The sequence below is a fragment of the Balaenoptera borealis genome, assembly GCF_965194805.1.
Source record: "Balaenoptera borealis genome assembly, contig: HAP1_SCAFFOLD_121, whole genome shotgun sequence".
NCBI lineage: Eukaryota > Metazoa > Chordata > Mammalia > Artiodactyla > Balaenopteridae > Balaenoptera > Balaenoptera borealis.
Window position 1 is genome coordinate 562,884 of NW_028123959.1, and position 15,295 is coordinate 578,178.

General features: G+C 41.8%; 1 protein-coding gene across 1 annotated transcript; it reads left to right on the forward strand.

Annotated features, from left to right (window-relative positions):
- Positions 1-1,477: 1,477 nt before the first annotated feature.
- On the forward strand, positions 1,478-15,227 carry LOC309621266 (myosin-7-like; the record flags this gene model as incomplete). Its single annotated transcript, XM_082408837.1, has 5 exons — positions 1,478-1,499; positions 2,247-2,324; positions 10,169-10,242; positions 10,338-10,425; positions 13,976-15,227. 5 exons carry the CDS (start codon positions 1,478-1,480, stop codon positions 13,981-13,983), a joined length of 270 nt encoding a protein of 89 aa, XP_082264963.1. The 3' UTR covers positions 13,984-15,227.
- Between the last annotated feature and the right edge of the window lie 68 nt (positions 15,228-15,295).

Here is a 15,295-nt window from a genome sequence, read left to right on the forward strand (position 1 = left end):
TTCAATTAAAAAATAATGTTTAAAAAAAAAGAATGGTTGTGTTAAATGGCCAATCTTATGTTTTCCGGAGATTTCTGAGAAGAGGCGCACACCACCTCATGTTTACGATGCTGGGTAAAGGAGACGTACTTAATATCCATGCTATTGATCATCCATCGCTTAACAATTCATCCTGTGGCTCTGCCCTTCACTGACCTTCTTAGCACACTCTGCCCCAGTTCTGCTCGGCCTCTAGGACTCTCTAAGTCTCAAAGATCTGTGTCCAACGTCAAAATCCCTACGCAGCTGACTTGGCATTATACAGCCTCCGCTGGTCATTTATCCAAGTAACTTAACAAGAGTGAAAGATCAGGGCTACGATGCATTTACATCTAAGGAGTAAATGGTGATCCCCCAATACAGCCACGTTAGAGTGCTGGGCTTGCGCATTTGGGAGTATAAAGGGAGCTGGGGGGCCACACTTTCGAAACTGCTTCGACCACAGCACCGCAAGGTAAGTGCTCACAAGTGCCCGCTTTTTTGCTCCATGTAGCTGTGATTATACCTGATCAGGTTACCTGGAGAGGAGAGAAGGCAACACAGCAGCCTTTGCTGAGGGCCTACTAAGCGTAAGGAACTGTGTTAAGGGCAATATGGGAGACAAGATGGCGAGGCCTTTCAAGAAGCTTCTACAAAGAGTAAAAAGACAAGAATATAAGCAATTATGACACCAAAAAAAAAAAAAAAACTAACCTGCAGGATATAAAGCTGAATATAATACGTGCTTACCCCTCTAATTGTTTAGGTCAGTATTATAATTGCAGTTAGCAAATAAACGTGCTAATTTGTGATATCTCTTCTGTGATTGCCTTGAAGTATTATTTGAAATTTTTGTGGTTGGTTATGTAAATTTTTTTCTTATGTCAGGATTTCTGGGAGATGATTGCGGGAAGAAATTCTCCCATGCATTTGATCCATCTCAGAATGCATCCTAGTTTGCTTATTAATGACCAGTTTCCAGACTGCTCATTCATGGCATGCCTTGTGGACTTCGGGCTGGGTCATGTCTGACACTGCAGGAGCATCCCTCAGAGGGATTCTGTAGCTTTAGGAGCTTGCGATGCTTCGATTTCTGGCCACCATCTTCACCAGAATACCTTCTGTCATACATTCACAGGGTTAAGAGAAACCTTGGGGATTTTCTGGTCCATCTGTCTCATTTACAGAAGGAAACCAAAGCTAAAGGAAATTACAACAGCTACTTTACAGAGCTGGCATTAGAAAACCGAGGTTCTGCCTCCAAGTGTGATTTCGTTTGAACCAAGGATTCAGAATATGATACTTAATCATTTAATCTTTTCCTGAGAAAGTTGTGAGAATTTTAGGATATAGCTGGAGATTATTAGAGACTCATAAAAGGTAGAGACCAAGAGTACGCGACCAAAGTAGGAAAGCAAGCGTTGAAATGTCTCTTCCTGCCTAAATGGTATTTCACGACATGTTCCCCAGGTTCCATAAAAGTACTGTGTGGTAAATGGGAAGTTTAAGTTAAATTTGATATTGAAAATTATTCAGACTCTTATGGTATCCTGAGATCTTCATGTAGGTTATCAACTTCTGGACTGAGATTCCTTAGTCCCAAATAAGTTATCAGCTACCCTACCTTCATCTTCTCCAAGAGAATATAGGATATTTAAGAGAGTGCCCTTCCTAGACCTCTTAAAGAAGTCTTGCCCATAGTTCACAACTTTTCTCTCATTGCCAAAGAATTCAACTTCTGGTCTAAAAGCATCCAAGTTACAATCCGGATCATTCCCCTCCCTCCTTCCTTTCTTTTTTGACCCCTCACGGCCCCCTACCCTCAGCCAGAAGCATCATCTCTCTAAGTCCCCATAACACTTCATTTAGACGCTTACAGAATTTGTATTATTCTTCCTTGTTCAAAGATTTATTTGAGCATTTCTCTTAACTGTTCCTAAATTTTGCATTCCTTTAGGGTAGAGACTGTCTTTATCCTTTTTTATACCCCCTTAAGGAGCTGACATGGTACTTTGCACACACAGAAGATACTCAAAAAAATTGTAAATCAGTGCTGTAATTACCCAATTATTTAAAGAATGATGATTTAACCGAAGGGAAAAATGGAAAATGTATTTCCATCCCACACCATCCACTGTGTACTATTTAAATGTAGCTAAACTTAGAAAAGTTCAATTTCTGGATTTATTTAAACTCTTCCTAGTTCATTTGTTCTTTGTTTTGTTTAGTTTTGATTTCTGGGATCACTCTCTCAGAAGCCACTTCATTCCTGAAGGACACTAACCATTGCTTTGGAAACCAAGAAGGTAAGGGTCACTTTCATCTTGATTGGGAATACAATAATTGAAATTAGCAAACACTGTTTTACACATTCTCATTCTTGCCACACTCATAGGAATCTGAAACTGATGAAATTAAAATCCATTACTTAAGTATTTCTAAAGGCAGATTACAAAATATGCAGCTAAGGAAGCAGGGCTTCCCAAATTTGCTCATCACACTAACAGGAATAAAACACACTGCAGAACTTTGACACACAAGCTCCAGGTCAATATACTTAGGTTGGCCCCAAACATGATGTTCGTAGGCTCAAGATTCAGTCTTCACACAAGTCTAACTTTGCTGTGTTTTGAGCAGAGGCCGCACCCGTGAATCCCCTCAGCTGTGTCTTTACTCACAAATGATGCTGAGAGAATAAGGAGAAATGGATTCAAACCTATGTCCACTGTAGTAATAAAAAATATTACTCGCCCACCTCAAGATTTGTGTTTATTGGAAGTAATTCTAGATGAATTAGGACCAAGGAAACCAAAGTATAATTAAGTCATGACCACACCATTGCTGACAAGATGCAGTAGCTGAGAAATTCCCAAGAGAGTGCTGAAAGTTGAGGGCAGTGTCATAGCGCACTGACAGCAGTAAGCGGGGTTGGGGAGCACTCAGAAGGTGGTGCTGGAGGTCAGGGAGACTGGGATGGCCATCCCCATTGGAAGACCCCTAAAGACAGGAACAGAGGGGATGGCTGGAGGGACACAGCTGTGTAGGGCTGGAAGCAGGTCAAGCTCTCAAAACCAAGAAGCAGATAATTAGGGGACTTTCTGGGGGTAGAGTTTCCAGGGACACCATGAGTCATGACAAGAGAGTTGGATGAGACCTAACAAGGGAAAGTTTTATCAGCCAAGAATACATGGTTTTAGCCCTGGGTCTCAGAGTACAGTTGTATAAATATGGGGACAAGATCTGACTTAGCAACCGGACGCACACAGCGTGCGTTGAGGGGCTTTGCTTGACAGTGAGTGGTGAGCCATCGGTGTGAGGAGGCTGCCAGAGGGCAGTCACCACCTCGGGCATGACACCTAGGTCAGGAGAGATGAGGGCACATGCTGATGGAGGACAGCATGTGGTCTGGATGTCACACTTAAGAGATTAACAGGAGTGAGCTCACTGTGATGGTAAAGGAGATGCAGAAGCACATCACGGAAGAAACAGATGAAGACAGCACTGGGGCTACTTAGCCTGGAAAAGAAAAAGCTAAGGAGGGACTTCCCTGGAGGTCCAGTGGTTAAGACTCCGCCTTTCAGGCTCAATCCCTGGTCGGGGAGTTAAGATCCTACATGCCTTGCAGCCAAAAAACCAAAACATAAAACAGAAGCAATACTGTAACAAATTCAATAAAGACTTGAAAAATGGTCCACATTAAAAAAAAAAAAAAAAAAAAGCTAAGGAGAACCCAGAGCAGCCATCAAATGGGTGAAGAGTTGTCTTGTGGGGAGAAGGTTTGAACTCTTTCTGTTGTTACCAAGAGCCGAAAGGAGGATCAAACATCCTGAAGTCACAGAGAGCCAGATTTCAGTTTAAAGCAAGAAGTATCTTTGGCCTGCAGAAACTACCCCAAAATTTTCAAAAGGGAAAAAAGTCATCTTGAAGGCATTTGAGTAGGCTGGACAACACATTTGCAAGAATATCGCTGAGACAACTCATGCATCATCTAGGCAGTAAAAGTAGGAGATACTGGATTCTGAGTCATGGTTAGAGCTGTGGGTGGAAGAAGAAAAATCTTCCCCTCAACACACGCAGTGACTTGAATCCCAGACGGAAAGTCTTGTTTTTCTAAGAGACCTAAAGGTATAGTTTGACCATGAGTCATTGTAGTCTTTCCCCAACTTCAGACTTCATTCTTATACTACTATCACAAATTTTGCAATACCCATTTAAGACCAGTACTGCTAATTCACTTAATATTTTGATTTACCTTGATTCCTTTTTCTTCTTAGATGTGTTTTTCAAAGTTAGCCTATATGCTTGCTATGAAAGTCTGGACCGTCTATCTCAGCATCAGCTGAGACATTTAGATATTCAGAATCTCAAACTCTACTCCAGATCTGCTGAATCAGAATATCTATTTCAACAAGATTCCCAGTTGGATTCCTATGCCCACCAAAGTTTGAGAAACACTGCTTTATATCACTACTATAAACAGATATTTCACTGTCTCTAAGTCGTTAGCACATATTATTCTATTTTATTCTAACTTTCTTCACATTTTCATAAAATATTATCTCTAAACTTGGGATGCATCTTATAATCAATGAAAGGAGTACTGTAATTAGCAGGGTGTTTTCCTTTATTAGTGGGACACAAAATAGGTTATCTTACAATCGATGGCATCTTACATTTTGCTAAAATAAGGTAATAGACTTTAATATAACTATTAAAATTAAGAAATAGTTGCCTAAAATCATTTTGTATTGGACCATTGGGACTATGCCATGGTTTTGGAAAGAGTGGCTTTATAAAAGCAAAATAATGCTCCCAAACATCACTGTGTTTGAGGCCCTTGAGAACAATTCAGTTTCCTCAGTCCCAACCACAGAGATTCTGTTGCAGATGATTTTGATGTGGATCAACTTTCAACACTTTGGGTAGCAGGCTGAAAACTCAGTCAAGCTAAATGACATCAGATCATACACTTGCAGCCTGATGAGATTCCCTCACACTATAGTGCAACCATTCTCAAACTGTGGCCCATGGATCCTTGGAGATCCCTAAGAACTTTTCAAGAGGTACATGAGGTCTAAACAATTTTCATAATACCCGGATGCCATGTGCTTTCTTCACTGTGTTGACTTAGTGATGCAAAAGCAAGGATGGATAGACGATCTGACACTTTATTAGAAATCAAGACATGGCACCAAGCTGTACTAATAGTCATAGTATTCTTCACAGCCATACACTGACAGTGAAAAAGAATTTTTTTTTAATTTAAAAAGCCAGCTTCAGGACTTCCCTGGTGGCACAGTGGCTAAGAATCCGCCTGCCAATGCAGGGGACACGGGTTCGAGCCCTGGTCCGGGAAGATCCCACATGTTGCGGAGGGAGCAACTAAGCCCGTGAGCCACAACCACTGAGCCCGTGTGCCACAACTACCGAAGCCCGCATGCCTAGAGCCCATGCTCCGCAACAAGAGAAGCCACCGCAATTAGAAGCCCGTGTACCACAACAAATAGTAGCGCTCGCCGCAACTAGAGAAAGCCTGCACGCAGCAACAAAGACCCAACGCAGCCAAAAATAAATATAAATAAATAAATAAATTTTTAAAAAAACCAGTTTCATTGAAAAATGACCTAAAATTTGCAGCAGTGGAAAGTATTAATTTGATTACATCTCAATTTTATCCACATCTTTATAATATTCTACATGATCAAACAGGAAGTCCATGAAAAGCACTCTTTTTGCACACTGGACTTTGACATTTGTCTCAAGGAAAAACACATGTGCAGTTGTCTGAGTTGCAAGATGAACCAGCCACTTGATTCATGAAGCACCATTTTTACTTGAAAGAATGACTAGAGGACAAACTATTGTTTCTCAAACTTGTATATCTGGCACACAGTTTCTCAAAAAGCAGTGAAGTGTGTTTATCCTTTCAAGGAAAACTACTGACAGTGTTTTTTACTAATGATATAGTTGAGTTTTCAAGCAAAAATTAAAACTTTGGAAGACTTGTATCTACTATCATTAGCTTGACAACGTCCTAATATTTGAATTTTCTAATGAGATCAGTACTGATATTAATGATTGTGATTTTTTATACTGTATAATGAAACGTGCCAATATTTGGAAGTTCTGTATAATTCAGTGAACAATATTTTCCAAATGATCAATGTATGATGTTTACACATGGGTAAAAGTTTCATTCAAAGTTCAACACAGACCAACAGATCATAATGTTTGTTGATATGGTTTCAGATTCCACATTGCAACTAGCCTTTAAGGAACTACCACAGAAACTACCACGTGTCAAGTTTTGGTATAGTATCTAAAAAGAATATCCGCAATTATTTGAAAGGGTAATTAAAATACTCTTTCCTTTTCCAAATTATATATCTGTGAAAGATTTTCTATATCTACTTTAACCAAAAAACAAAAAACAAAAAACCATACAGCAACAGACAGAATACAGAAGCAGGCATGAAAATACATCCATCTTCTACTCAGCAGACATTAAAGTGAGTTGCAAAAATGAAAAACAATGGTACTCTTGCCACTAATTTTTTTGTTTTGGAAAATATAGTCATTTTCATAAAAATATGTCATTAATGTTAACATGCAATGAATTTGATAGGAACTTTAAATGAATTAGATTTTCTCAATTTTGACTTCTAATACCATAAGTATTGGTAGATATGACCTGCATAAACCAAACTCACTGGGTTCTCAAAGTTTTTTTTTTTTTTTTAAAGCAAAGAATCACATTGAAGTGAAACTTTGCTGGTTTTTTTTTTTAATTTTATTTATTTATTTATTTATGGCTGCATGGGTCTTCGTTTCTGTGCGAGGGCTTTCTCTTTCTGCGGCAAGCGGGGGCCACTCTTCATCGCGGTGCGCGGGCCTCTCATTATCGCGGCCTCTCCTGCTGCAGAGCACAGGCTCCAGACGCGCAGGCTCAGTAATTGTGGCTCACGGACCCAGCTGCTCCGTGGCATGTGGGATCTTCCCAGACCAGGGCTCGAACCCGTGTTCGCTGCATTGGCAGGCAGATTCTCAACCACTGCGCCACCAGGGAAGCCCTCAATGGTTTTTAAGAGTGTGAAGGGGTTCTGAGAAAACAAAGCTTGAGAACTGCTGCTGTCGTAAAACTCACTTAAGCCACAAAAGTAGGGACTATCTTCACAGATGAGGAAACAATATGGATGAATTCTTCCTCTCCACCAGGCAGTAACTGAGAAAATTTAAACCGCATGAAGCCTGCAAGCCAGAGGTCCTCTTTGTGGTGCTATATTGAGTTCCAATCTCTTAACTATGAAAACTTAACCACGAGCACACAGATGGTTCAGCAGAGCCGCTGGCCAAAGTAAAATCGAAATGCAACTTATCCTGAATAAGATCCAGAGGGAAGCAGTTGCTCCTCTTTCTGTAGGACTAGATCCCCCCAGAATCTCAAGGAGGGATATTGAAACAACAGTCAGTTACCAATGAAGAGTAATTTCATAAAATGTAAGATTGAGGGTGGGGGAAGTTCCAAGAGACAACCATAAAATGTTCAATTTTCCCACTTTTAATAGGATACATAAAAGGCTTTATTCAAAACATATGACCTATTTCTTAAGAGAGATATGGGGATACATGTGTGTAATTGAACTCCATTTTATGGTCACTTACAGAAGAATGTATGGAAAAGAAAAAGCAGAGAAAGAAAGGGAGAAGGGGAAGAGTTGTGGGGAAAAGAAGTAGAGGGTCAGGAAGGATACGGGAAGAGGTCCAGAGGGAACAGGAAAAGCAAATGCAGATGAGGAAAAGGAACCAGAAAAGTCACACAACCTGCAGGGGCCTTAGAAATGAGCTAGGCTTGCTTCTTCATTTTAAGTGAAATTAGTGGCCCAAAGAAGTTAAGTGGTTTGACCAAGTTCAGTGCCGGGACTTTAAGCCAAATTTTTCTAGCTTCTAAGCAAGGAAAACACATAAAGAGAAGGTCTGTGAAAGGGGATGGTTTGGAAAGAAGTGACGGGGGGTGATGAGCGGGAGGGTGGACAGAGAGAGGGAGGCAGAAAGATACATAAACACACCATACACGCACATGCACACACACACACACGCTAAGCAGTGAGTTCTAAAGCAGGTATTTAATTAAACACTGTTTGTCACACCCCGACACTGCTACACATAACTAAAGTTTGGAGACCCCTGCCTTAAGCCCAGTACTTCTCAACCCTACTATGCCTAGAAATCACCTGGAGATCTTGTTAAAGTGCAGATTCTGGTTTTGTAATGCGGGGTGGTTCTGAGATTCTGAATGTCTAACAACTCCTCGGTGATGCTGATGCAACATGTTCAAGGACCACTCTTGGAGTCAGAAGGCCCTACACCAGCAGTTCTCAGAGTGTGGTCCCTGGACCACAATGATGAATTCACCATCAGCTGATGAATGCACCACCAGCATTGCCTAAGAACTTGCTAGAAATGCATATTCTCAGGCCCCATCCCATACCTACTGAATCAGAAGCTCTGGGGGTGAGGCCCAGAAATCTGTGTTTTAACAAGCTCTCCAGGTAATTCCGGTGCATGTTAAAGTTTGGAACCATTGCACTAGGCCATAATGTCTCCTATCACCTTGTTGCCTGTAATTGGCTAAACAAGTGTGGCAGTACTTTATGTTCAAGTCATTACTTTTCACTGGGCTATCTGAACTTTCTACTAGGAATTATCAACACTCACCAAGAGGAACATCTCAATCTTGCCAACTATTCAGTTGGATTTCATGTCTGATATCTAAAGGAAAAGATTCTCCTTGGATACAGAGAGTCTAAATTATACTCCCAGTTAAATGCCACCCATATCCCACCCCACTCCGTTCCCACAGTGATAAAAATCAGTGTTCCCAAATCTGAGTAGTTTAGAGGAATTTTAAGAATCAGGATACGGAAATGAACAAACCAAAAAACCTCAGCTCTCCTATGTCAAAAGAAAACCAAACTTTCACTTCAGGGTTTGGAGGAAGCGGTTTAGAAAGGCCACCACTGACAAAACGGTGCACTGTTAGTGGAGATGTAAATTTGTGCAGGCACTACAGAAAACAGTATAGAGATTCCTTTAAAAATTAAAAATAGAACTACCATATGATCCTGCAATTCCACTTCTGGGTATATACCCAAAGGAAATGAAATTACTATCCCAAAGAGATACTCCCACGTTCATTGTGGCATTATTTAGAATAGCCAAGACATGGAAACGATCTAAGTGTCCACTGATGGATAAATGGATAAAGAAAAGGTCATATATAATGGAATATTATTCAGCCATAGAAAAGAATGAAATCTTGCCATTGGCAACAGTGGACCTAGAGGGCGTTATGCTATGTGAAATAAGTCAGACACAGAAAGACAGATCCTGTATAATCTCACGTATATGTGGCATCTTAAAAAACCAAACTCATAGCAACAGAGATCAGATCTGTGGTTGCCAGAGGTGGCGGGTGAGAGGTGGGAGAATTGGGTGAAAGGGGTTAAAAGGTACAAACTTCCAATTATGACATAAATAAGTTCCGTGGTTGTTAAGTACAGCATGGTAACTGTAGTTAATTACACTGTGTTGTATATTTGAAAGTTGCTAAGAGAGTAGAGCTTAAAAGCTCTCATCACAAGGGCTTCCCTGGTGGCGCAGTGGTTGAGAGTCTGCCTGCCAATGCAGGGGACACGGGTTCGAGCCCTGGTCTGGGAGGATCCCACATGCCACGGAGCAACTAGGCCCGTGAGCCACAATTACTGAGCCTGCGCGTCTGGAGCCTGTGCTCCACAACAAGAGAGGCCGCGATAATGAGAGGCCCGCGTGCCGCGATGAAGAGTGGCCCCCACTTGCCGCAACTAGAGAAAGCCCTCGCACAGAAACGAAGACCCAACACAGCCATAAAAAAAAAAAAAATCTCATCACAAGAAAAAGAAACTGTAAGTGAAGGGATAGATATTAAGTAGACCTAATGCTGTGATCATTTTGCAATATATACATATATCAAATCATTATGTTGTACACCTTAAACATATACAGTGTTATATGTCAGTTACATCTCAATAAAACTGGTGGGGCAGGTGGGTAGGAAAGGCCACCACTGTGTCCTCAGGACTCACTGGACACATCCTCTTGTGTCTGTCTCCAGGCGACGCCGGGGTGAGCAAGAAGGGCGGGAAGAAGAAGGGCTCCTCTTTCCAGACCGTGTCCGCTGTGTTCAGGGTTTGTTTTTTGGCAGCTTCCACATTCGGTTGTATTTCTGCCCAGTGCAACGGCATTTGCTAAGGTTAATGTGCTTCTTCTGGTTTGTGTCTCAGGAAAATTTAAACAAATTGATGGCCAATTCAAGGAGCACTCATCCTCACTTTGTGCGATGTCTGATTCCCAATGAGACCAAGACTCCTGGTGAGTAAGAATCCATCAGAACAGGACTCCCTGAAACGTATGCAAAATTCTGTGGGTGTGGGTGTGGGTGCACACGTGAGTATGTACATGTGTCTGTGTGCACGTGCATGTGTGTTTCCCTGAGGACAGGCTCATGAGAGCCTTTATCACTTCTCAGTCTATGAAATAGGGCTGCCAGATTTGGCAAATTAAAACCACAAGACGCCCCATTAAATTCGAATTTCAGATGAGACAATGAAAAATTTCTTGGTATAAATATGACCCATGCAATATTTGGGATATACTTATACTAAAAAAAAAAAAAAGCATTTACTGTTTCTCTGAAATTCAAATTCAACTGGGCATCCTGGGCATATTTTATCTGGCATCCCCACTATGAAATTATATCCAAAATATTATGTACATATATAGGTACATTAAATCCATACCTTTCATAAGATTCTTAAAAACCTTTCCCCCCAAAGTGAAGAGCCACTATATTTGGCGAATAATCAGCTTAGGTGTTCCATAATAAAAACAGCATCACTAACAACTGTTTTCTGAGCCTAATGCAGTCCCATTATTATGTTATCTCTACTGTTTACAGCAGTTCACTGCAAGATAAGCATAATCATCTCCATTTTATAAATGAGAAAACCAGGTATATAGACATAGAACACCATGTGGTACAGTAGACCTTTAACCATCACCAATCCTGGATTCACAAATATGGCTGAGTTTCAGGGCCATTTGTCACAAAGGAAAGAACAAACCATCACACAGACTGTGGCTATGAGGCAGCTCTCTCACCAGCCAAGCTGTTGAATCCCAAAGGCTGGGCTTCTGGCATCAAGGTCCTGCTTCAGCAATGTTACAGGAGAGCAGAGGAATTAGATGATCAAGGAAAAGATCCCAGCTCCACCTATTACTGCCCAAGGGACCGCAGCTGAGTCCTTTAGCTTTCTGGTCTATAAAAGGAGGATTAAAATGGCATTTTCTTTATGCATTCACTTAGTTATTAACTCATTTATTTATTGAGTGAGCGCTTATAAAGTGTTGACTCATTTTGTAAATATTAACTCATTTAACCCGCCTTAGAGGGCTGTTGTGAGAATTAAATAAGCCAGTACACGTAAAGCATTTGAAACAGGTCCCATCACAAGAACAAAAAAATTGTACCTATGTATGTTGACGGAGGTTAACCAGACTTATTGTGGTGATCATCTCAAAATATATACAAATATCGAATCAATATGTTGTACACCTGAAACTAGTAAAATGTTATATGCCAATTACACCTCAGTTTTTTTTTTCACACACACACACTGTATTTTATTTTTACAAGAGATAGACTGACACCAAGCATCGTACATGGATGACCACAACAAAAGCAACAATGATTGCAATTACCAAACATGAAACACACTCATACTATGTCATAATATTGACATTCAGTCCAGTAATCCTCCACTGTAACAGCTCCTTTACTTTGCAGTGAAAATTGATTTGTATATTCTTTGCCTTTGAGTCCTTGTGGGATGTTTTTTTTTAATTCAGACAGAAAGTCACAAAAATTATACTCATCCTCATCAGTTCACTCAGTCCCATGTAATTAAGTTTTTTGTTCATCTTGATCTTTTGTTAGCACTTTTATGAGTTCATCAGTTTTTCATTAGAGTTCTGAAAATGCTTATTCATTCAGTTCAGCTGTACAGTCAGTTACCAGAAACCTGTACTTGTCAGAGTCTTTTCCATGAATTTCTTGAAGATGAAACCCTTTTATAGGAACATATTTGCAAAAGCATCAGAGTACACCCAGAACTGTCTGTAAATGACAAAAGACTTAAAAATGACCACAGTTAAAGATCTGATGAAAGTTCATAATAATGCAGTTGACAAGAAAATTAGTTATTTCTGAGATATACATTTTAAAGTAATAACTAGGATTATGACTTATAACATTATACCAGAACATATAAGATTTTTAGAAATTTCATTTAATGTCTGAAACATTTATATTAACATATTTCCATACAAATAACCCAATGAAAGTTTAGTATTAGTTGTTTTGTTTGTTTGTTTGTTTATACTGCAGGTTCTTATTAGGCATCAATTTTATACACATCAGTGTATACATGTCAATCCCAATCGCCCAATTCAGCACACCACCATCCCCACCCCACCGCAGTTTTCCCCCCTTGGTGTCCATATGTCCGTTCTCTACATCTGTGTCTCAACTTCTGCCCTGCAAACCGGCTCATCTGTACCATTTTTCTAGGTTCCACATACATGCGTTAATATACGATATTTGTTTTTCTCTTTCTGACTTACTTCACTCTGTACGACAGTCTCTAGATCCATCCACGTCTCAACCAATGACTCAATTTCGGTCCTTTTTCTGGCTGAGTAATATTCCATTGTATATATGTACCACATCTTCTTTATCCATTCGTCTGTTCATGGGCATTTAGGTTGCTTCCATGACCTGGCTATTGTAAATAGTGCTGCAGTGAACATTCGGGTGCATGTGTCTTTTTGAATTACGGTTTTCTCTGGGTATATGCCCAGTAGTGGGATTGCTGGGTCATATGGTAATTCTAATTTTAGTTTTTTAAGGAACCTCCATATTGTTCTCCATAGTGGCTGTATCAATTTACATTCCCACCAACAGTGCAAGAGGGTTCCCTTTTCTCCACACCCTCTCCAGCATTTGTTGTTTGTAGATTTTCTGAGGATGCCCATTCTAACTGGTGTGAGGTGATACCTCATTGTAGTTTTGATTTGCATTTCTCTAATAATTAGTGATGTTGAGCATCTTTTCATGTGCTTCGTGGCCGTCTGTATGTCTTCTTTGGAGAAATGTCTATTTAGGTCTTCTGCCCATTTTTGGATTGGGGTGTTTGTTTCTTTAATATTGAGCTGAATGAGCTGTTTATATATTTTGGAGATTAATCCTTTGTCCGTTGATTCGTTTGCAAATATTTTCTCCCATTCTGAGGGTTGTCTTTTCGTCTTGTTTATGGTTTCCTTTGCTGTGCAAAAGCTTTGAAGTTTCATTAGGTCCCATTTGTTTATTTTTGTTTTTATTTCCATTACTCTAGGAGGTGGATCAAAAAAGATCTTGCTGTGATTTATGTCAAAGAGGGTTCTTCCTATGTTTTCCTCTAGGAGTTTTATAGTGTCCATTCTCACATTTAGGTCTCTAATCCATTTGGAGTTTATTTTTGTGTATGGTGTTAGGGAGTATTCTAATTTCATTCTTTTACATGTAGCTGTCCATGTTTCCCAGCACCACTTATTGAAGAGACTGTCTTTTCTCCACTGTATATCTTTACCTCCTTTGTCATAGATTAGTTGACCATAGGTGCGTGGGTTTACCTCTGGGCTTTCTATCTTGTTCCATTGATCTATGTTTCTGTTTTGGTGCCAGTACCATATTGTCTTGATTACTGTAGCTTTGTAGTATAGTCTGAAGTCAGGGAGTCTGATTCCTCCAGCTCCGTTTTTTTCCCTCAGGACTGCTTTGGCTATTACAGGTATGTGACATTCCCCATCTCTCCCCCCATCACAGGTGAGTGACAGTCTCCAGCTCTCTCCCCATCTCAGGTATGTGACAGCCCCCAGCTCTCTACTCATCACAGGTGTGTGAAGCCCCCAGCTCTGTACCCATCACAGGTGAGTGGCAGCTCCCAACTCTCTCCCCATCACAGGTATGTGACAGCCCCCAGCTCTATCCCCATCACAGGTGTGTGACACCCCCAGCTCTCTCCCCATCACAGGTAAGTGATAGCTCCCAGCTCTCTCCCCATCTCATGTATATGAGAGCCCCCAGCTGTCTCCGCATCACAGGTGAACGACAGCCCCCAACTCTCTCCCAATCACAGGTATGTGACAGCCCCCAGCTGTCTCCGCATCACAGGTATGTGAAAGCCCCCAGCTCTCTCCCCATCACAGGTGTTTAATGGTCCCCATCTCTCTCCCCATCACAGGTGTGTGACAGCGCCCAGCTCTCTCCACATCACAGGTGAGTGACAGCCCCCAGCTCTCTCCCCATCTCAGGTATGGAACAGCCCCCAGCTGTCTCCGCATCACAGGTGCCCGACAGCCCCCAACTCTCTCCCCATCACAGGTATGTGACAGCTCCAGCTGTCTCCGTATCACAGGTATGTTAAAGCCACCAGCTGTCTCCGCATCACAGGTATGTGACAGCCCCCAGCTCTCTCCCCCTCAGAGGTGTTTGACAGTCCCCATCACTCTCCCCATCACAGGTGTATGACAGCCTGCAGCTCTCTCCCCATCACAGGTGAGTGACAGACTCCAGCTCTCTCCCAATTACAGGTGTGTGACAGCTCCGAGCTCTCTCCCCATAACAGGTGAGTGACAGCCCCCAGCTCTCTCCCCATCTCAGGTATGTGACAGCCCCCAGCTGTCTCCGCATCACAGGTGCCCGACAGCCCCCAACTCTCTACCCATCACAGGTATGTGACAGCTCCCAGCTGTCTGGGCATCACAGGTATGTGACAACCAGCATCTGTGTCCGCATCACAGGTGTGTGACAGCCCCCAGCCCTCTCCCCATCAGAGGTGTTTGACAGTCCCCATCACTCTTCCCATCACAGGTGTGTGACCGCCCCCAGCTCTCTCCCCATCCCAGGTAAGTGACACCCCTCAGCTCTCTCCCCATCACAGGTGTGTGACAGCCCCCAGATGTCTCAGCATTACAGGTATGTGACAGTCCCCTTCTCTCTCACCATAACAGGTGTGTGACAGCCCCCAGCTCTCTCTCCATCACAGGTGAGTGACAGACCCCAGCGCTCTCCCTATCTCAGGTACGTGGCAGCCCCCAGGTGTCTACGCATCACAGGTGCCTGACAGCTCCCAGCTTTCTCCAC